The sequence below is a fragment of the Stegodyphus dumicola genome, chromosome 1, assembly GCF_044657685.1.
Source record: "Stegodyphus dumicola isolate Sdum_Otavi_A_Nest chromosome 1, ASM4465768v1".
Classification (NCBI taxonomy): Eukaryota; Metazoa; Arthropoda; class Arachnida; order Araneae; family Eresidae; genus Stegodyphus; species Stegodyphus dumicola.
The window spans coordinates 52,265,435-52,288,544 of record NC_140768.1 but is presented as its reverse complement, the minus strand read 5'-3'; the positions used below and the strand labels follow the sequence as shown (position 1 = coordinate 52,288,544).

Sequence of the window (23,110 nt, the reverse complement as noted above, 5' to 3'; positions counted from 1 at the left end):
ACAGTTATTCAATAGTTACCTATTACAGTTATAAAGGGACTGAACCAAAATGTCACCAAATTTGGCAACAAAATTAGATGCCAGAATTGTTGCCAGCTTTGCGATATCTCGCCAGTTTAGAGAGATGGCCATTTACTGAATGTTAAATAGACTTGCCCCTGTGTTCTTACTTTTCCAGCAAAAGCATCACCTCTTTAGCTTTTCATGTTACATTATACAAAAGAATGTTACAATTTCGCATAAATGCTCCCTAAAATTATTTATGTATGTACCAAACTCGTAATGCTATTATTAATTTTAGATAAGTGCATATAATGTAATGTTAAGGGTTGTTTGTATGAAGACTGGATATTAAAGAACTGGTACAGTTGACAGATGTGTAAGTCTTATGGTAGGCACTGTCATGGCTAAGAACAGAACTTTACTTTCTGATTTTCTTTTCTATGCCAGGGATGATTCTTCTTCCCATTAATCCTTTGACGTGCAGTGATCGCGCCCTGAAACAACCAATTTTTGAATTTTTTTCTCCTCTTCCTTACGAAATTTTTGAGTGAAAATCAATTGATTACTGATCTTTTACCTCTAAATAACACAAAATCACTACAGAATCATAGATGTTTTAGGTCTTAGTACTTCAAATCGGATGCCTTTTAAAATTCGTTTTCAATGAGACAAAATAATTTCCTTTTATTAATATGAACAACTTTAAATTTCAAAAGTTATTCATCGCACATCATGATTTCTATCATAAACAGTAAAAAATAGCAATAATTAAACTGCATATATATATAAAAAAACCCTTTATATGTATGGCATTTGCTTTGTGGTTTCAGGGTGCAACCACTGCCCTACTAGAGCATTGTGTCACAATGCTCTAGAGGCTCGGTGGTTGCGGCTTGAAACCACTGCTCTTCACAATGGCATTTTCTTGCTTCTCAAATAGGAATGTTTATTTTTACCCGGATATAGATAAAGGGTTTTGAAATCATAGAGTTATTTTATTACTAAACAATACATACACCTGCCCAGTAAAAAGGTCTTTCTTTTCCAGAGACTTTTTCTCTGACCTCAACACACTTGCTCCCCAAGCTGGTATTGTGATTTTATAAATTATTTCCTGTGGTTTAAATTTAATGTAAATATACTGTGCTGTAATTAAAAATAGAAATCATGTAAAGTTTTATTTAAATTAAAAATATTATCTGAATATTTTGAGACGAAATACGAATAAAGTAAGTATGAATGGGAAATGAATGATCCGTACCAAAGCCAAAAAGACCAAGCCCCCCCCCATTAACATAAAAAAACCACAAATTTCATGTGCCAGATGAAAAGAAACTAAATAACACTTGACATATACCAGTGAAATTTAGATCCAATCAGTGTGCATTTTGTAGCACAAGGAAGAAACATCATAGAAGAAGATACATGTGCGAAACGTGCGGTGTGGGCCTATGTATGCACGTACCAAAAAGACAAAACATGCTTTGAACAGTGTCACAAAAAAAAGTTTTTTTTAATCCTTACTTTGCTGAGTTTTTTTATCCATTTATCCGAACGCCCTTACTATGTAGGTACTTATATTTCATGGCTATAGAAAAATTACATAAATGTTTATTTTTAAATTTTTTCTGACGATTTAGTTTGTAAAATAATGTAAAAAAATATATATTACGCAATTCTTACATGAATTTTTTTTTTATTCGTAAATTTCGTATTTTTTGGAAATACGCATGAAAAAAGGTAAGTTTTTTTTTTTTCCTACTACCTAGGTAAGTTTCGAAGTCCTAGAGGCGCGGTGGTTTCACAGTGCGACCACCACCCACAAAACAATGGGCAAGAGTAGATTTCTTTTAATTCATATATTATTTGTCTCTAGGATCATAATATTCAATTTCTAGAGTTTTTAGTTAAAAAAATTATAAAAATAATATCGCGCACATCAAAGAGTTAATGAAAGATATTGATGAGCACAATTTATAATGTTCTTTAGGTTGATTTCATCAAATTATAAATACAAACTGTATTTTGGGCAGAGTATTCTGGAATATAATATATTAAAGCTGTAATGTAAATATATAAAACACTGATATATCTAGAAGATAAATAAAAAAAAAAGCAAACTGTATTATATCAACAATGTTATTTTTACAGCAGGAAAATACTGTGCAGGTTGATGAAAGGATTCTTATGAAGTTGTGTGTTCAGTTTCCAACTGTTGAAGAAGGACATATTTGGCAACTTCTTAAGCAGTAAGTTCAGTTCTTTTAAGTTAAGGTTGCTTGCATATGATACTTATCAAAAATCCTTTCATGGCATTAAAAAGGTTTAAAATTATTTTGTCTTTTAGAGAATATTCAGATTTAAAACATTTTAAATACATTCATATTTTTAGCAATTAGCCCAACTTTACAGATAAAATTTATGTAAAAAAAAAAGTGACCTGCACAATGTCCACACCCCAAAAACTAAAGAATTTCTTACGTTAAAATGTTTTTTTTTTTTTTTTTTTTTTTTTTTAACATTGCTTTTTCCCTTTAGTCAATAAACATCTTGAAAGAAAGAATATGCATTTGTTTTGTCTTTGGTTGGCACCAGGAATTTCCATCTTTGCATTCTGGTGCAGCTGTTTTTCAGTCTCATAACATCTGTGCCAGCAATCCATTCGGCAAATGAAAATAATAAATGAAGGCAGTCTAAACAAGTTTTCACTGCACTGGCTTCCAGGAATTACTGTTTTGTAATGAAATTACTTCCCCCTCCTTCCTCCTTGTAGCATTTGCATATTTCAAGCTTTCTCTTTTCATTCATAGTATCATTTGGAATTCATGGTAGTTAGCAAGCAACGTACTTGAAAAGGGGAAATACAGCAACTATACGACAGCTTTTTAACTGAAAGTCATAGAATTTGCACAGGAAAATGGAAAAAGAGCAGTAGCAAGAATATATAAAGTGGACAAAAAGTGTGTACACAATTAGAGCAAACAGCATGATCAACTGGACAAAACAAGACGTGCGTTTCATGGTTCAAAATGTAGGTTTCCAAACGTTGAAAAAAAGTAGTTGCGTAAGTTTCATGATATGCATGCTCAAGGGTACGCAGTAACATGGAAATGTGACAAATAAGAGCACTTGCTGCAGCACAAGAAGACATTCCTACATTGCAATTCAAGTCGAGTGAAGGCTGGTTGCAGTGAATGATGAAACGAAAGGGATTTTTATACAGTGCATCGGAACAGGTTTTTTAAAAAAATAATGTGTGCATGATATTAAAAGAACCAGCATTTATTTAATTTGTGTAGAAGTTAAATATTAAAATTGGTTAATTTGTGCCTCTATATTGTGTTCCTGTGCGAACTAATACACATTGAGTGTTGATAACGCAAATGGGGTAATTTATATTATACACTGGTTATCATAAATTAAGGAAAAATCACAAAAATTTAAATTACTGAAAAAGTTACATGTAGAATTTTATGAAACTTACAAACAATATACAACATACAGTAAGGTATCAAATAACATAAAAATAAATTACCAGACAATTATGGCAGTATAGAAATTAGCACATGTATATACAATGAACAAATTGAAGGTGTCAGTTTGCTATAGAAAAAGTACCTTCAGTATGGAATATGGTCGCCTCTAGAAGCAATACAGCGATGATGCGTGATGCTTTCAATTATGCGGTCTATCAGTTCCATAGGAAGCGAGAGCCATTGCTCTTCCAAAGCAGTTGCAAGCGCGGCAAGGGTCTGAGGGGGCAAATTGGGATCAGCTAGATGTCTCTCTAAAGCATCCCAAATGTGCTCGATAGGATTCAAGTCCAAGGATTGAGCTGGCCACTCCATGAGCATAATTGTTTCCTGTTGAAGATAATCATCTACGACGCGAGCCCTCTGTGGTCTTGTGTTATCGTCCTGTAACAGGAAAGCATCACCTATTGCCCCGGCACATGGGCGTACATAAGCATCAAGGATGTCATCTCTATAAACCAGAGCATTAACGGTTCCCCTTGGAAAAACATGGAGGTCTGTGCGTCCACCTCAAACGCAGACACTGCCCCTTCCATATGCATCTCTTTCACGGATGTTTGGCTGATGATAACAGGTTCTAGGTTCACTCCATATCAAATAATGCCCACTATCGCTTTCTAGACTAAACCTGGACTCATCCATAAGGATAACCATCCTCCATTGATCAGGCGTCCAGTGGACATGTTGTCGTGCCCACTGAAAACGGTCCCTCCTATGGTGTGACGTAAGCGGCACACAAATGGCTGGTCGCCACACATACAGACCACCTTCGCGAAGCCTTCTACGCACAGTTGACATTGACACGAACCTTCCGGTGGCTGTAGCAAGGGAGGATCTAAGAAGAGTCGGAGTAACGGTTCTATTCCTGCGTGCACATAATGTCAAATATCGGTCGTCGGAGCTCGTCAGAGCAGTTGGCCGTCCTTGGCTTAACCTCCTAGATGACAAATCTGCAGTTTGAAATTGCCTTCAATGAAATATGTGGGCTTGCTCTCAAACATGTACTTTTATTCTCCTTGCAGATGACATATTCCGAGTGTAGCGCCACTAATTTGCATATTGCAGTTTTACTCATCTACTCTTACTTGGCAACATATTCAAATTTTACATGGTTTGGCTTATTTTTGAGGGAGTTATCACTATTTTTGTGATTTTTCCTTAATTTATGATAACCAGTGTATATGTGGATGGGAGAAAGTGAGTTTGTAAATTTTAGGTAGCTATTAGACAACTTTAAATTTGAATCTTTTATTACTTATGTCATTTTCTTCCACTTAGAACTTAACTTGGCTGTTTGAAATGAAATTTACACCCAAAATTACTCACGAGAAAAAATGTGACATTTGAATGACCATCTAATGTCTGCATCTGCATTTTAGTGATGTAATTTTAGTAAAAAAAAATGTGGACATTATGTGAGCGTATATGGTAGTACAAAAAGTTATATTAGTTAACTACAAACTTCTCATCTATGAACTCATTTAATGAACCTTAAAAAATTTAGCATATCACCCTCAAAAACTTTAATAACAGTTATTATTCAATTTAAATCATTCAAGCTGAATCATTTAACTTAAGTGACATACATATTTTGAACGCAAAAATGAATATCAGAATAACCACCTAAAAATTGTTAAAATCTCACTAAATTGTGTATTCCATTCATCATTTGTCCCATAAACAGTAAAATAATGTAATTTGAATATATGTTTCAGGCTGTATACATTATTAGATGCTAATATTAATAAAATGAGAATTAACATTATGTTTTCATTTAGTGTCATAAAACCTGTTAGCAGGCCTACTTCCAGCATTTTTAGCAGTCTAAGTGATCAACATAGTTGACATCCCATATAAATAAGTGTATTGCTAGTAGTTCAAAACAAAATATTTACTTATTTAATTTGGCTTAAGAATACTTCAAATGATGCATTCCAAAAATCAACATCTTAAGTCTATATTGCTTGTGCTTGGAACCAGACCTGCCTGTTAATAAGTAATATTTATATCATGTATTTAATTGTAAAGTACTGCATAATTTCCTTTTTCAAGGTACCATAATAGAGAGAATGTTGTTGTCAGTGCCCTCCTTGCAGAAGGTCAGCCAAGGGCTCAGACACATTCGATGGAATTTACTCCAAAAATACAAAAAGTAATGCAGTTTTTCTACAAATGTAATTTTAATTTCTTGTTTATGCATGATAATTCTAAACACGAAATTAAATTGTACAAACTCACAGATTAATATCTTTTATTGAAATAAATAATTTATTTTTCAATTAGTTTTTCGTTTAACTTTTGAAACAGAAAATATTGGAGTTTGAGGTAATTTATGTTGTTTAATAATTTATTTATTAAAATATAAGCATGTTATCTATAAGACAGATGCTTAGATTAATTTTAAAATAAATAATCAGTATTTTTGTAGACACAAAACTTTTTAGGCAATTAAAAATCATTTTTTTCTCCTGGTTCAATACTATGTAGCAAGAAAAAAAAAAAAAAAAAAAAAAAAAAAACCTGTGTTTAATTGAATCTGAACTATTGTGTTATATAGTGAATTATATCATAAATATTTGTTCTTTTTTTTATTATTTGCAAGAATATGAATATGCAAAATAAAGAATGGTATTTTACTAGACTTTTTACCATTCCAGAAAAACTAGGTTTTATTTTTTTACACCTTAATTTATGTTATAACATTTTCTTAGTGGTAATAATTTGCTTAGTGGTAACAGATAATGGTATATTTGGATGAGAACTATACAAAATAAGGAATTTATATATTGAAAAGTATTTGTTATATAATCTCTGATTTGGACTATTTCAAGAAGAATCCTTTAGAATTTTCTTACTCCGTTTAAGTGCATTAATTGTCTTATACTTGCTTATGTATAAGCTTCTGTTAATAAAAGTTACTTATATGTCTGATTATAAGAAGCTTAGTAGTGATGCTGACATTATGGGAAAGTTGTTTTTGCATTGTAGCTAGCAGAATTGAAATCGGTTATAACTGTTAGATACTGCTTGATAGGCCCAGTGGGGCAGTTCGATCCCTGGGTTGGACAGGGTTGACTCGGGCTTTCATCTCTTGAGTGGGTTGATAACATTTGTACCAAGTTCACTTAGGGACTAAATACCAGGGGTCCTGTGACAAGCTAACCACTTGTTCAGGGTATATGCTCATGCATATGGCCCATAGTCAGGAAAGCAGATATCGAGGAACTACAGACCATGGCCCACTAGGGCTGTTGCACCATTGAATTTAGTTTATATTGCTTGATGGATCTTAGCCAGTCTTTTACTCAGTGTTCTAACTGTAGCAACAGATGAAATAACATGAGTCTGGAATATGAAATGAGAATTTAATGAAGTGTCTCAAACAGGGCTGAAATTCAGCTGGAGGCCTTTGGAGCCTGGCTATGGTACGTCTTAATTTTTGATTAAAATCGTAAATTCCAGCTGTAGCTTCAAATGAAATGAGCTCAGGTACTTTGCTATATTACTGATTTGCGATATTACCTGAAAATTTATTATTAAATTTATTTAACTTAATTGCCGCCCAGTCGGTATAGTGGTCAGGGAAGCTGACTGCGATGCCGAAGGGGGCCTAGGTTCGAATCCTGGAGAAGGCATGGTTGTAACTGTCCGTCCCTTCATAGGAAAGGTGATAGTGGCCCACCTATTAGGTGCCTCCGTAATAAAGAGACCACCACATCTGGCCTTGTATAGATTAATGGACTGAGGTACATTTGTAATTGTTCACAATCTGCCATGGAAAAAAAAAGTTAACTTAATTTATTAATACTTTTACTTAGTTCATTAATTGTGTCATGAAGTTTATAGTTGCTCAATATGTATTATTTTATTAATTACTTATTAGTTTGTTTTCCTCACTATTTCTAATGAGTTCTACAGGGCTTAGGCATTTCTACTTTAAGAAATTAGGCCCTGTTTTGAAGAACCATAACCAGCTCAAATAAGTTGTCTTAAGCAATAGATTCATCTTTTTAAAATTTATTAACTAATTAAGGTATTTTTTAAAGAATACAAAATTCACAATATTGCTTGTTTATTTGAAGCAACACCTGTAGTTGTGAAATTGAAATATACTGATACGTTTTCCATCGAAAAAATTTCATTTTTTTTATTACTTGGTGTATGTCAGTAACATTGCATTACATATCTGCAATAAATATTTTTTGAATTATAATTTTCTACTATGGTGCTTTTTGAATATTTTATTTAATATCTTGCAAAGTAACATTTATAAATAAAATTGAAAGAGGATTTTTTGAGTAATGGCTCTTTTCTTATTCTTGCATTTTAGATGATTTTTTGTTAACTGCTTAATTTTTGTTTATGCATTATAGCTACCCAATTTTCTCATTTTATTGTATTTAAAATGGTCATTTTAACATTATCTTTGAATAATGGATTTAAAATGATTCTTGTAACATTATCTTTTAATATATAGTTTTTTTTAATATATGCTAAACTCTCAATAAACCAGGGTAATACATACCAGGTGTATTGTCCATAATTAATCCCAAATTACAGTTAATCTGGGAGCAGGTAAAGCAAAAAAGCACACTAAAGAGGAATAGTTCATATTATAATTAACCCCTTAACTGCCATGGGCATATATATATATATATACCCTTCCAAAATACTATCATTTGCTTTGCGCTGCTACCCGTAAAATTATTCGCAAAGCTTTGGAATGCAACACCACAATGACCTTGACAAAGAAAGTATGGGAAGGAGGATACTATTTCAAAAAGTGGGGAATTGGAGAGGGAGATGTTTGCTGTGAAAGTGTAATGACTGCGCGGTATTGGCTGGTGTAGTTTGAGTAAAAAAATTCTGTGTTCTTTGTTTTTGTTTACTTTTTGTAGTAGGTTCCAGGAATAAAGAAAGATATAACGGATGTTTCAACCCATATATCTTTTTTGAATTATTGTTTGATGAACTGCTTGGGCTTCATATTGTTACTAAAACTAACCGTTTTGTAGATGAGTATATGAACCAACACCTTGCAAAAACATTAAGTTTTGTGCATTCATTTTTTTCTTTTATTATTCTTTATTTTGTGAAAGTAAACAGTTTTTAGAAAGTAAAACGAATTTCCCCTTAATACATCAAAAACCGTGGCATTGGGAAATGAATCTTGTACATTTTCCACGGCAGTTAAGGGGTTAAGTAAAAATGCTATTAGCAGTTTAACTGTATTTTTTAATATGTTTGGAAAATGCATGAATTGAGTTAGCATTCAAAATAAAAACACACTTTGAAATAGAGAAACCATATTTTAGTCTTTTATTCTTCTTTATTTTAGTTTTTTTATTTTGATAGGAGTTGTTGTGGAACAGAAGATTAATAGTTTATGCATAAAGTATTTTTATAATTTAGTAATTTATTTTCAGTGGTTGATGTAATAATTTTTTTTTGTATTCCAAAGTATACATAACTGCATAGCAAAATTACATACTGTTGTGAATGAAAACAATTCCTAAATATTGTGATATCATCATTGCTATTTTCTCACACATTACTCTCCTTTTTGCATTTCTTAGAGAAATTTTGCTTTACTCTGATGATTTGCTATAATAATTTTAGTATCATTTAGCAATGAACAAGCTTAACTTTTTTCAGACAAGATGTGATTAATTCATAACTCAGTTAAGCAGGAGTTGACTGCACATCATTATAGGTACATATATCTAGAGCACGGGTGCCTAACCCAAATCAGTTGGTGGGCCAAGTAAAAATTTAGTAAACTGAGGTGGGCCACACATATCAAAATAAAACAACAAATTATTCAAAATATTTTATTATCACACAACATTCAAAATATTTTATTATTGTACAACATTCAAAATATTTTATTACCTTACAATTAATGTGACACTTGTTTTTGTATTTTACTTGAGATTTTTTTAATATTAATGAATAATTTAGTCGGTGCGCATCATAGTTGATTGGTCATGTTTTCATCGAGCAACCCGCTGCGATACTTTGTTTTTACCAGGTTTAATTTGGAAGAAAATGACTCGCAGCGATAAGTAGTTCCAGATGCTGATAGGTAAGTAGTTTCAGATTCCAATGCCAATCATTTTAAATTTTGAAATTTATCATTGAGGATATATTTTTTACAATATTCAATCATATTCCCTTCACGCAGGCTTTTTAGCTCGATGCATTATTGTAATTCTATTAGCTCCATTTGTAAATTTGGAGGTGCTGATTCCACATCTACATTAAATGGAGCTAAAAATACTGTAAACATTTCCTCAAACTTTTGTATGTAGGAGAATCTGGTGTTGAATTCTTCAAGTAATTTTCTGATTTCTGTAGAATATTTCAAGAAGTTTTTATGGTCACTGTTATAGTCATTTAACAGTGGGAAATGAATCATATTGTTTGACTGCAATTAATTATTATAAAGCTGAAGCTTTGCTACAAAGAATTTTATATCTTGATAACAGTCGGTAATCAACTTATTTTCACCTTGTAACTTCTGGTTTAGCTCATTCAGTTTCATTGTTATATCTGTTAGAAAACACAAATCTAGAAGCCATTGATCATCCAAAAGTTCACTTATATTATGAGCATTATTGTTCATGAAAGTTTCAATTTCTTCCCTAATTTCCAAAACGCAATAAGCAGTTTCTGCGACTTAACCACTGGATTTTGGTGTAATAAATGAGATTGCCATATTCAGATTCCAGCTCCCTAAGATATTCTTGAAATTGACGATGCTTCAATGATTGTATTTAATTGAATTAATTATCTTGACAACAACTTTCATCACATGAGACATATTCAACACTTGTGCACATGAATTCTTGAGGTGTAAAAACAATGACAAATTAACATTTCAAAATCATTTGAACTGTTTCCCAAAGCTTTAATGTGATCAAAAATTAATGTAACAACACCAACATGTTTGCTAACTATTGAAGGGGTGCAACATCTGTTGCAATGCCTATAAAATTTTTCAAATCTATCTGATGACTTTGCGTGCAGTTTATACCAGCATCCTTAGTATCTCTTCCAGTGTTAGTACCTTTCAAACTCACAAGTTCAAACAGTTCTTCAGTAATATTGATTTGACTATCGATACCTCTAATAAAAATTGAAAGTTAAGCAGTATCATTTATATCTGACATTTCATCCAAAGCCAGTGAGAAATATATGAAACTTGTTGTAATTGTGTTAACCAATGCGCAAATCTCTCTCAAAATGTTTTCTATTCTTCTTTCTACAGTTTGACGTGACAGACTAATTTGAGTAAAGAGATTCAGTTTTTCTGGACAGATTTCTGCGACTTAACCACTGGATTTTGGTGTAATAAATGAGATCGCCATATTCAGATTCCAGCTCCCTAAGATATTCTTGAAATTGACGATGCTTCAATCATTGTATTTAATTGAATTAATTATCTTGACAACAACTTTCATCAGATGAGACATATTCAACACTTGTGCACATGAATTCTTGAGGTGTAAAAACAATGACAAATTAACATTTCAAAATCATTTGAACTGTTTCCCAAAGCTTTAATGTGATCAAAAATTAATGTAACAACACCAACATGTTTGCTAACTATTGAAGGGGTGCAACATCTGTTGCAATGCCTATAAAATTTTTCAAATCTATCTGATGACTTTGCGTGCAGTTTATACCAGCATCCTTAGTATCTCTTCCAGTGTTAGTACCTTTCAAACTCACAAGTTCAAACAGTTCTTCAGTAATATTGATTTGACTATTGATACCTCTAATAAAAATTGCAAGTTAAGCAGTATCATTTATATCTGACATTTCATCCAAAGCCAGTGAGAAATATATGAAACTTGTTGTAATTGTGTTAACCAATGCGCAAATCTCTCTCAAAATGTTTTCTATTCTTCTTTCTACAGTTTGACGTGACAGACTAATTTGAGTAAAGAGATTCAGTTTTTCTGGACAGATTTCTTCAACTGCGGCAATTAGATAGTTTTTGATATAGTTACTGTCTGTAAAAGGCTGCATATTTTTATCAATAATGTGGGATACTCGAAAGCTATCACTGGCAATACCATTTGATTGGGCAGTTTGCTTATGAAATGATGTCAAAGTGTTCTTCAAAGATTGTAAGTTAGCTTTCCATTCAGCAACAGTAAGTTTATCAAAATCTCTATGTTTTTGTTCTCATTCAGTTTCATTGATAAGATAAGTGGTCATAATATAAGTGAGCTTTCTATTTGGCAACAGTAAGTTTATCAAAATCTCCATGTTTTTGTTCATAGTGTCTTTTTAGTGTGTATGATTTTAAAGTTGAAATTGAATGATGACAAATCAAACATACAGCATTGTCTTTTACATGAATAAAAAAGTACAAATTTTCCCATTCATTCTGAAACTGTCTATTGTCATCTTCAAGTTTTCTTTTCTTCTTTTCAATTTTTCTTTCAGCCATGACGAATAAATATCTAATAAAAATAAATACGATAATTACTTATATGATCCAGGTAAAATCCTGGTAATCCAGGTAAAAGGTAAAAACAGTTTACCTTTTACCTGGATTACAATCACAAAAAAGTGCAAAGTCGACCAGATTGCACTTGTTTGCAGAAGAATATCTCCTATCCTATAAAGTTCTGATTTGCAGTTGATTTGTGCTGCCGTCTGACGATATGTAGTATAACAACTATCTGCATAACATCATAACATTTTATACTTGTGTTACAGAATATCTGCATAAAATTGATTTAGATTTAGGTTTTCAAAATTTTTATTTCAAATACAAAAGGCAATTAAGCAAAGGAGAACAGCAGTGTAATTATTACACTATTTGACAAAGAAAATTTTTTTCCCCTGACCAATGGCCAAATGTTTATTTTCTTATTGCTTGGAAGTCAAATGAAGGAAAAAAGAATCATTTCGGAAAAACTTGCACAAATAGAGGTGGGGGGCCTAAAAAAAGGTTTTTTTTTTTTTTTTTTTTTTTTTTAATTCAACCATTTATAGTCCAAATGTCTAAAATAATACAGACAGTTAGAAACTTCAATTGGGCCGCAAAAAGTCTTCAAATGGGCTATGGGTTGGGTACGCCTGATCTAGAGAATGCCTGTATTGCTGATATGTTTATTACAAATAATTTTATTATTTTGCAATATTTTTTTAAGTTACTTCCAATTTTTTGTATTTTAAACATTTTGATTGCCTATGATTGAGCACACTGTATTTTGTCACAAAAACTGCGACAGACAACTGCTTTGTAACAGATTCAAAAATAGATCTGTTAAAATCAAACTGCTTGATCTGTTAAATCAGTCTGTTTATTAATAATTAAACAGATGTTAAACTGCTTGATTTAAATAAAGACAGATCAAGCATTTTGATCTATAAGTTTAAAAAAATGATTAGACAACTTTTAGTGCAGTGAAAATTCATTGTTCATATTTATTTTCATTTGCTTTTGATATTTTAATTTTATGTACAAAGTATGTGTTAACATTTTTTCTCCTTCCTAGCCTGAATTTCAGTCTTTCCAAGTTGATGAAGCGCTATATCATAAGCTTCGGAACTTCTTTCCAGCTGCTGATCCAGAGCATATTCGCAGCTTACAAAGATTGTAAGAAAATATTTTTTTTTTCATCCTTTTTGTTCTGTTATATATATAATACAAAAACATTGATAGTGAAATACAAAGGGTAACTGCATAATTAATGTTTCATTGCTTATGCAGTTCTTTGATTGAAAGCATAATTTTTATTGTTCTGTCATCCATGAAACCTGTATATAACATAGTGCATTCAAAAGGTACATTCAAAAATACATCTATTATGCCTGAGTACAATTATATGAAACATCAACTTACCCTCAGAGTACGTGGAAGTGGTTCCAAAGAACATTTGGATATATCTCTAAGCATTTCTTCTTCTACAAATCTCTCTCAAATTGGTTTTATGGCTTGTATACTGTGTAGATTAAAGAATAGTGTGTCTGGGAATCTAGTCTATCAGTGTCTGTGTATAATCACCATGTTCATGGAAGGTATATTAAGAAATATTTATTAATTTAAAGTTAATACCATTCTGAAGTTTTATGCAAAGACTGTCACAGTCATTCAAACATGATGAATACATATGCAAAAAAACAGACATCACCTGAAGATCACCAACCTGACTAACTTGTGAAGCAAACTGCATGTAGTGCAAAATTACCAACCTTTGCAAAAAACATTAATTGTTTTGTTTAGAGCACAAATTGCTTTAACATCTAATTAAGTTGATCTAAGTGTATAGTTACTTTTTGAATGCACTGTATTATAAAGTACTGCAGTTTTTTTAATTACTCTGTTGTCTGTATTTTTTAAGGATTAGGCTAAAAATGAGGGTGTTTTAAAGTATATTTTTGAGAAAGTGTGCTGTCAGTGTATAATGCATCACATATGCACTCGATTATTATTTTATTTTACACTAGTGATATGTGAATGTAATAAATCAATTAGAATTTACAGTATTTATGTATATTAGATAAATATATTGCTATTAGTTTCAAATATTATCTGGGGTTTTATTAAACATAAAAGGTCTTCCATTGTATTTTGGAGGTATTATGTGATTCTAAGTTTAAAATAATTTTTATTCAGTGTATGTTTTGTAACAAACTCAGATTTGTCTGTTAGTTTTTTGATTTTGTAACCATAGATTTTATTTTTTGTAGATATAACAATCAAGAGCATGAAGTTATAGGAGCATTAGTAGCAGGTAATCGAGGGTATAACAGTCGTCACCAGAGTCCTCATCCTAGTTCTCCAAAAATGAAACTTCGTTATTTAAAACTTGTGTTCCCTGAATGTGATGAAGCTGTTTTGTTTGATGTACTCAATAAGTATGTTATTTATTTGAAAATATTGACATTTCTTTATCTGTTTTATATATTTTTCTATTCTTTCCATGTATTCTAACAAAAACTCCCTCTAAAATCTATTAAAATTTTGTAATTTTTTTCCCTCATTGTGTGCTAACATAAATTACGTTATTTAAATGCTAATGAACAGTTTTGATGAATGTTCTGAGTACTCACAAAGAAACGAATGGCAGAAAATATAAGTAAATCTGAATAAGAGAATGCTGTTTCATCTCAGTATTCCACCACAGCAAATAGTGACTAGTTCTAATGTTCAATATGTAAGTAGGCAGCTTTAATTGTTAAATTAAAGACAAAGAATTCAAATTTCAGTAAAGTGTTAAACTTTTCTTTCTTTTTCCATTCTACTCTTTGAAACTAACATTATCTTGATTAGATAATTAGTTAAATCTAGCATTTTTAACTGCAGTATAAATTATCTTGATCATCTAGCACCTTTTTTTTTACATGGGAAATATCTGAAAAAAGTGTTGATATTATCTGAAGAGATGCCAGACTTTCATTCTATCCTATTAAGCAACCATCATTCATATCTACCAAAATAAACTGATTATAATACACTGTAGTGAGAAAAATTAATGATCATATAATAATTTTCTAACTTTCAGATTTCTTTTAACGACTGCCTTCATCTAACCATCATTTAGTGTTGTAAAAACTGACTTCATTACACATCTCTTGCACTAACTTAGTGTAATTCCACCTTTTGTGCTAACTTAGTGTGATTGTTATATGTTCATACTATGAAATGCAAAATCCAAAATGTAATATTACCTACATATAAACAAAAAATAAATAAGTACAGAGGAAAAGCTGAGTATCTTTTAGGCGTGAGAGTTATCATAGTACTTGAAAATGAAATAGCTTCATAAATTGATCAAAATGGCAGAAAAGCTTATCTTTATTAAAATTTTATAAATAAATCCACCATAAAAATCCAAATTCAGAATTTTTTTAAATTGATTTATGTAACTTTATTGGGTTTGGATTCCAGTGAATAGGTTATCTATGTAGTCATTTTTCCTGGTTTTTGTATGTGTAATATGAATCCAAGCTTGTTTTTATTAAGGAGGTCAATGATGAAGTTATCCCTTTGCTTAGATAAATAATTCTTGTAAACTGTGGCTCAATCAATTAAATAAGTAAATTAACTAATAATGTATAGTTGATGTTTATTACTTAGCTGTCTTCATTATTTAGCAATATACATATGTGTATAATAAAATTAAAGTTTTAATAATGAATATTAAAACTGTAACTAGAAAAAAAATTGGGAAAGGAAGAGAATATAAACTAAATTAAAAAATTGCAAAATGAAGGGAATGTTACTCTTTATAAACCATATTGAAAAACTTGTAGGCCAGTTTTGCCATTAGAAACAATGCTGGGGAAAAAAATGAAGTAATGAATAAATGTTTAAAATTTTAAGCAAAATGAATAAAAGTTTTATCTAAAACATTACTTTAGTGTTAAATGCTATAAAATTCTTCCTTGTTGATTAAATAATTTATTAACAAAGGGAGAAAGCAAATGAACAAACTGTTCTAAAATTAATATAAATAGAGGCTGTTCTTTAATGAAATCATTTACGATTAGTATTGTTAGAAAAACAGAGTTCAAATAAATGGTGTAAGGAAGAGTAAACTGTTAGAACCAAGATTTTTATGAAGAAATAAATTAAATTTTCAAATAAATAAATCAAAATTTTTTGATAATGTTTGAAATACAATAATTCAAGTTATGAAATACACTTCTTTTACTTTGATGTTAACAGAAATAATTCTTTTTAATTTTATTGTCATTTACAAAAATGTTGTAAGCTATCTTACTGAAAACTTTATCTTGATTTCACTGTTTATATGTTACCTTGTTATTCACAATTTATCCTATGATTACATCAGTATTGGCCTCTTTTGATTCCTTTTAAATCTTGTAGCAGAATATAGTATGATGAAACATGAATGGCCTCAAGAAATGCAAAGCTTGCCAGAAAAATAAGATTACAGAGGCATGTCTATTTAACATTGAGGTAAATGGTAATCTCATGCAATTGGCAAGATAGCGTCAAGCTGCTGATGATTTTAGTGACTAATTTTGTCATCAAATTTGGTGAGAAATAATGAAATGTCATCAGGCTTGGTGACCATTTAGTTTGGTACCTGTATGTAATTGGCCTAAATGCCTATGTAACTGCAACTGTTCATCTTTATAACTGTAACTGTATATGCCTTCTAGTAACTTCAAGAAATGGAAGGTACTGGTACTGTAATTAGCCAATTAGCCTGAATATGTAATTGGCCTAAATGCCTATGTAACTGCAACTGTTCATCTTTATAACTGTAACTGTATATGCCTTCTAGTAACTTCAAGAAATGGAAGGTACTGGTACTGTAATTAGCCTAATTGCCTATGTAACTGTAGCTGTATATGCCTTCCAGTAATTTCAACAAATGATAGGTTATGGAAATTTCTCGGCGGGAGGTAGAAAACTAGGTAAGGCCTGAGAGAGCATCAGTTCTTAGTTCAGCTCTTAGTTTTATCAAGCTGTTTATCGGTTCTGCGTGTATTCATTCCGTTATGAGCACACACACACACACAACAGTATTTGATAATTATAAGTATCTGAATTTTTTGCTTGTATGTTCATTCAAAACCACTGTTTTTTCATTTTTGGTAGATTCCTTGATCAGCCTTTTTTCCTGAACTTAGTTTTTTATTATTTTAGTTTGTCTCTCTCTCTCTCTCTATTTTTATATAAATGTGTGTTTAAAGCAAAACATTATTTTTGGAAAAGTAGAAAATTCTGCATGCATACACACACCTTAAAAAAAAAAAAAAAAAAAAAAAAAAATGTTGATATAACTGAAAAATAAAAATTACTTGTTTGACTAATTTTTATGTAAAAATTTAGCTAAATATTAAACTCTTTATCCTTAATTCTTTTGGTCAAAACGGGAGCTAGATATGTCGTTCCATAATAAAAATATAACAATTAAATGTTTAAATTAATTTATTTCAATCTAATTTTCTGTTAGTTTCGCCTAACTTCTTTAGTTTATATCAGTGTGTAAATTTTCATGTATAATTATTTTTATGTCATTTTTATTAATTTTATCAATTTTTTGCTTGAACAGTAATCAGTACAAGATTTTAAATTAATTCATTATTTTGTACATAAAATACATATTTTTTAATTCTAAATACCTTATGCTATAGTTGTGACAATAATGCTCAAGAAGCTTCTAATCGTTTAATTGGAATGGGTTACTCAAAACGTGATACTCCTATAACACGTCCAAATATCAGCCAACTAGTCCGTAAGCCATCACTAGAAATTCCTTGGCCCCCACCAACTCCTGAACGTCCAGTCATTGTTATTCCACCTAGTGCATCAGATAAATTACAGTGTAAGTGTTGAACTTTTTACGTATGATTTAAAATTTTTTGTGAATTGTTTTACATGTTTGTAATTCAAAAATTTAATAAATGTAATGAGTAATTTTAGTATTTTATTAAGTTTTCTATTCATGACCTTTTCATGTATGGTCCTTAAAAGTACATAAAAGTCCTTGGCTTTTCTTGGAAATGCTTTTTGGTCTTTGGAATGAAGTCCTTAATTTTGGTCCAAATCAGAAAAGGTCTGTTATTTAACTCATTTGATGTTTCTGTCTGTTTTTCACTGCCATTCTGAGTGTGAATTTAACATTTTGGAGGAATATATTTTGGGTCATTGACAAATATATATTTGATGAGTTATTTGAATTCTTCCCAACTTCTTAATTGGGCACAAGGCCTTGCCTTAGTTGAAATACTAACATTTCCAAACTATTTGTTTTTTGAGAATGAAGAGTTCATAAAATGTTAATCAGAAACATTCTGTCCCTTTTTGAGATACGATTTCTTTTATACTATGTGGTATTAAATTTGGTGTTTTATCAACATTTCGGTAATTTCAAGATCAATTCGTATACATGATTTTTTATGCAAATATTTGCAAATTTCTCAATGTCTTTTCTTTTTACAAACATAATAAAATCGATAAATATCATTAAAATAATGATAATGTATTAAAATTATAACAGAAATAAAACTTTTTTATTTTCCCATGTCATATTTTAAAATGACATCACTTTCTGTTTTGGTGACTTAGGTTTCTGTTTAAACTTTCTGTTTTGATGTTTTGGTATCAGGAATATTTTGTTGCTGAGAAATAAACAGGATTATAAATGATACAAAACACAGTTTTCAAAGCACTTTTAAATAAAAATGAAAAAGCTACTTTAGTTGCTTTAAAATTAATTTCATTTTTCTTCTTTTATATTTCTTTATTAGAGCTTCCCCCCATATAGTTGTTTCAGAATATTAAGAGGTGTATCTTTGAAATGTGTATCCTATTCAATTGTGTAATTCAGTTTTCTTTAAAAATTCACTTTTCTGAATTTTTTATTCAAAAAATCTTCTGGCTCTCTGCTTTTACAGAGTTGCCAGAAATAATTTTTAGACCTTGCAGCTATGAAAGTTTAGAAGTATTTGAAAGCTAGATTTATACACCTATTATTCCAGAAAAATGTGACCAAATGAAAGATGCTTTCATGGTAAAAACATGTAATGAATAAGTGTTATAGGAAATTTGTGATGATTTTTTTAATTTTATTTTATGGAAAAATTTTAACAGTGACTAACAGACTAAAGTCTTTCTCTTAACATTTTTATCTCCTTTTTCTTCTCATCTTTTCTTTAGACACAAGCATGGAAAATTGCAAAAATAGCTCTAGTTTTGTGACATGGGGAGGCATCTGCAGAAAGGAATTTTTCTGTTAATAAAGAAATTAAAAATTTACAATTTAAAAGATCTGATCCTGTGTCTTTTCATATTTATTCTCAATACTCATATTATTATAATAAAATCAGCATCTTCTGTACATTCTAAATACATGCAGTTCTGTAGAATAACATAAATCTTTAGTTAAATCTGAAGCTCTAAAATGTAGAGCAGACTTGAAAAAGATTTCGATTACAGAAAAAAAAAAAAGTTATTTAAAGGTATATTGTTAAAATTAGGGAATGAAACAGACACTGGTGGGAACATTGGTTTGTTTATTGAAAGAGAAAAAAAATTGATGTAAATCAGCTTCTTGAAAATCGTTCAGATCATTGAATCAGTTTAAAAAAGATGCATATTTTGTTGTGTGTTGTTGCTATGAAACATGCATGTTTTGTAGCTTTTTTTGTGCGTGTAATTATCGTAATATTGTTTTAAAATCAATATGATAAATTACATGAATAATTCTGTATTTTTAACTGTAATATGTTCTTATATTATGGTTTGAATAGTGCTTTTTTACATTTTTTTTTAAAATTAAAAAATAAATTGTGACCATGTAAATCTATAATGACTTAGTGTATCTAACTATGTATATAATTACTTGTAACTAATTGCTAAACTTTAGAAGTTATTTCTATGTGATAAGATTAGTTATTGTCTTTCTTTAATCCTTACTGTGGACAGATTAACCCTCTGGCTGCTTATCCCACGATTTCCACGGGCAACTCAAATGTAGCAAAATCTGCTCATCCCGCAATTTCCGTGGGCATATGTTTTTCTTCCTTTATTGATGAGCGCATCCCGTTTTTTCCCCATTTGACCACAGAAATAAATTATATACAGTATTAGACGTTTAGTTCACGTTTTAGACAACAAATATCGTTAGTTATCCGCTAAATTGGGGCGTTTGAAGGCACGTGGTATTACCGCTCAAACACGACATTTTGCCGCTTTTTTCTTACAGAAATGGCTGCTCGAAAACATTCAGCGATTATATTAATTATTTAATTAAATTATTGCATTATTAATTATATTTTTGATTAGATTAATAATTAAATTGTTTATTAATTAGATTTATTGAATCTCGTGCAAAAACTGTGAAGTTGGACTTTGCCTTGAACCCCGTTTTGAACTCTATCATACTAAACTGCATTTTTAATGTATTTTTTCCTCAGTGCTTTATATTTTATTAAATTTTATAATTATACCTTTTATATTATGCAATAAATAGAAATTAACTGTAATTCGACTGAAATTTATTTAAAAAAATTTTTTTTGGTGATAACATTTAAAAATTGGTATTTCTGGCAACTTAGTTTCTCATGCTAAAAATCTATATAAAAAATATTTTCTAGAAAGAAAAAATGTATTTTTCTTTTCTAGAAGGAAAAAATGTATTTCAATTCTCCAATATATATAGATTTCAAATTTGGGAAAAAAAAAAAGAAAAAAAAAAAAAAAAAAATTTTTGAAGCGATTTCGGTCCACAAATTGAGCAGTCAGAGGGTTAAGAAAGAACACAAAAATGTAAAAATTATCGTAAACCTTTATTCCTCGTAGTTAATGATACATAGAATAAAACAATTTACCAACTTTGGTGCTTCATTGGCTTATTGGAACTTTATATTAAATACTGTATATTGATTGGATTATAACTCTAGCAACTCTGCACAAAGACTGATCTGCACAAACTGGATCAGACAGAGAAAGTGTAACTAACTTTTAGTACATACCAATCTTTCCAGTGTCAGGCATTCATGTCTGTCCTGATCAGTGTATCTCTCCAAGCAAGCAGCAGTGGTGGTAGAGCCAAGCTTCTGTTCGTGTTGGTTATGAGATTATTTTCTCATTTTAACCTATGCTGTTTGACATAAAATTTGCATAAACCTCTGGATTGAGAGATTACATGAAGAAAAAATTAACATAAAAATTAATTATTTATAAAACTTAAATATTATAAGTGTAAATTTTGGAGGAAATGTGTAATTTAATCCTAATTATCTGATAAATTTTTTATTCTCAAAATTATTTTATAGGTACATATTAGATTATGTTTAATAATAATAATGTAGCCTACTTACAGATTAATTTTATTCTTAGAATGCTATTATAAAAGTGAAGTTTTCGGATATATATAATTGCTTTAATTTATTCAGTTTCGTTTGCTGATAGGGCCTTAATTTTTTTTTCATTAATATGGTCCACATGTGTGTTTACAACAAATATTAATTTGTGTACAACACTTTGCTTCTGCTTGCATGAGAGTTACAGATTATGTTATTTTTACTCAGAAAATTCATTTTCCATCCATTGCAGCATTTAAGGAAGACAGCTTTGCAGAATTATGTTGAAACAGACATGACTGAAAATAAATGTTTTCATTGTATAAAGCAAGGCTCATGTGTTTTTAAACTTAGCTTGAATTTTGTCGCATACAAAACATACAAAAATATAAACTTACTTCCTAGAAAAATATTCATTGTGATAATACCACTTAAAATAAATGTCTATACTTCCTGGATGATTTAAATAAGATATTTAAAGATAGATTTAGCTGTCTTGATTTTTTGAAAGAAGATGAAATCAATTTTGAACCTATTTTCATTTTGCTATACTGTATTTCTGTTAAGTATTTTGTGAATATTTAGTTTTTAATGTTAATTTAGGAAAGTTACTAAAAGCATAAACTTTATCAAGTGTTAATTTCAGTTGTTTAATATTGCTACATTATTTTTCTTCATTTCACGTTCGTACGTACAGGGTTTGTGCAGATTTGGAGTCAATAACGACGACACTATTTGATGAAGTATCAAAACACACTTTATTTGCTGTTATTATTCAGGACAGCTCCAAAATCGCGTTTACAGTAGTTGATATCACATTTACAGTCGTCTAAGAACTAATATAGACACGCTGTAACAATCAGTAATGCAGCTTTCAGGCAATCAGGCTATAACGGTGAAGACAGCTTCACAGCAAAGCACCAGAATACAGCTTTCGACTCTGCTTGGTTGTTCTCGGAACTCTACGTACTCTCGAGACTCTCCACACTACAACTCGCGGTGTACTCACTAAACATGGCAACCCTACCTTCCCTTGCCATTTTCTGCCAACCCTGCTTTGTGGGGAAGCTATCTTACCGTACTTGTACATTTCGTGACACTGCCCCCTCCCAAGGACTGTACATCCCAGGCAGTGCAATCCTTGGTCAGAAGCATAATTCGATACAAACAAAAGGCAATAGACCAAACAAATAACATAACTAAAGAAACAAACATTTACACTACACACAAACTTTACACAGAAGCTAGGTAAGAAAACTCATGCGCAAGAATCATGGGTACCTCTCAGAATGAGAAGCACTAAGTACTATAGCCATAGTAGGGGGCTAATCAGTCATAATGAATGATCTTTTGTTTGGAATTGGAGGACTTAGGGATCCATTTCACGACGTCGTTCAGTCTGTTGAGGACTGTATAGGGACCCTCCCAATGAGACTGCAGTTTGAGAGAAACACCCTTACGACAACTTGGATTCCACAGCCACACCTTGTCATTTTCCTGGAATTGATGTTCCTGGCTCTTGCGTCGTATCTCTTCTTCGTCCTCTCCATCAAGATGTTGATCCACTCTCGAGCAAACCTGTGCACTGTTTCCGACCGGGCCCTGTGTTCTTGCACATAATCCTCAGGCGAGGAACTTACATTTGGAGGTGGCCATAGAGCAGGTCACTTGGCAGATGGAGATCACAAGCAAAGACCATCTGTGATGGAGAATAGCCAGTGCTTTTGTGGATGTCACTACGGTAAGCAAACAGGAACGGGGGCAGC

At 30.9% G+C, this 23,110-nt stretch overlaps 1 protein-coding gene across 2 annotated transcripts in view; it reads left to right on the top strand.

Moving 5' to 3' along the window:
• Positions 1-23,110, top strand: part of LOC118199287 (uncharacterized) — a 122,458-nt gene that overhangs the window by 33,070 nt on the left and 66,278 nt on the right. For both annotated transcript variants that reach the window (XM_085814399.1, XM_085814403.1), the window contains 5 exons: positions 2,155-2,252; positions 5,589-5,688; positions 13,055-13,155; positions 14,250-14,417; positions 17,673-17,863. In XM_085814399.1, coding sequence (XP_085670525.1) covers positions 2,155-2,252; positions 5,589-5,688; positions 13,055-13,155; positions 14,250-14,417; positions 17,673-17,863 — 658 coding nt within the window. The remainder of the gene's footprint in view (positions 1-2,154; positions 2,253-5,588; positions 5,689-13,054; positions 13,156-14,249; positions 14,418-17,672; positions 17,864-23,110) is intronic.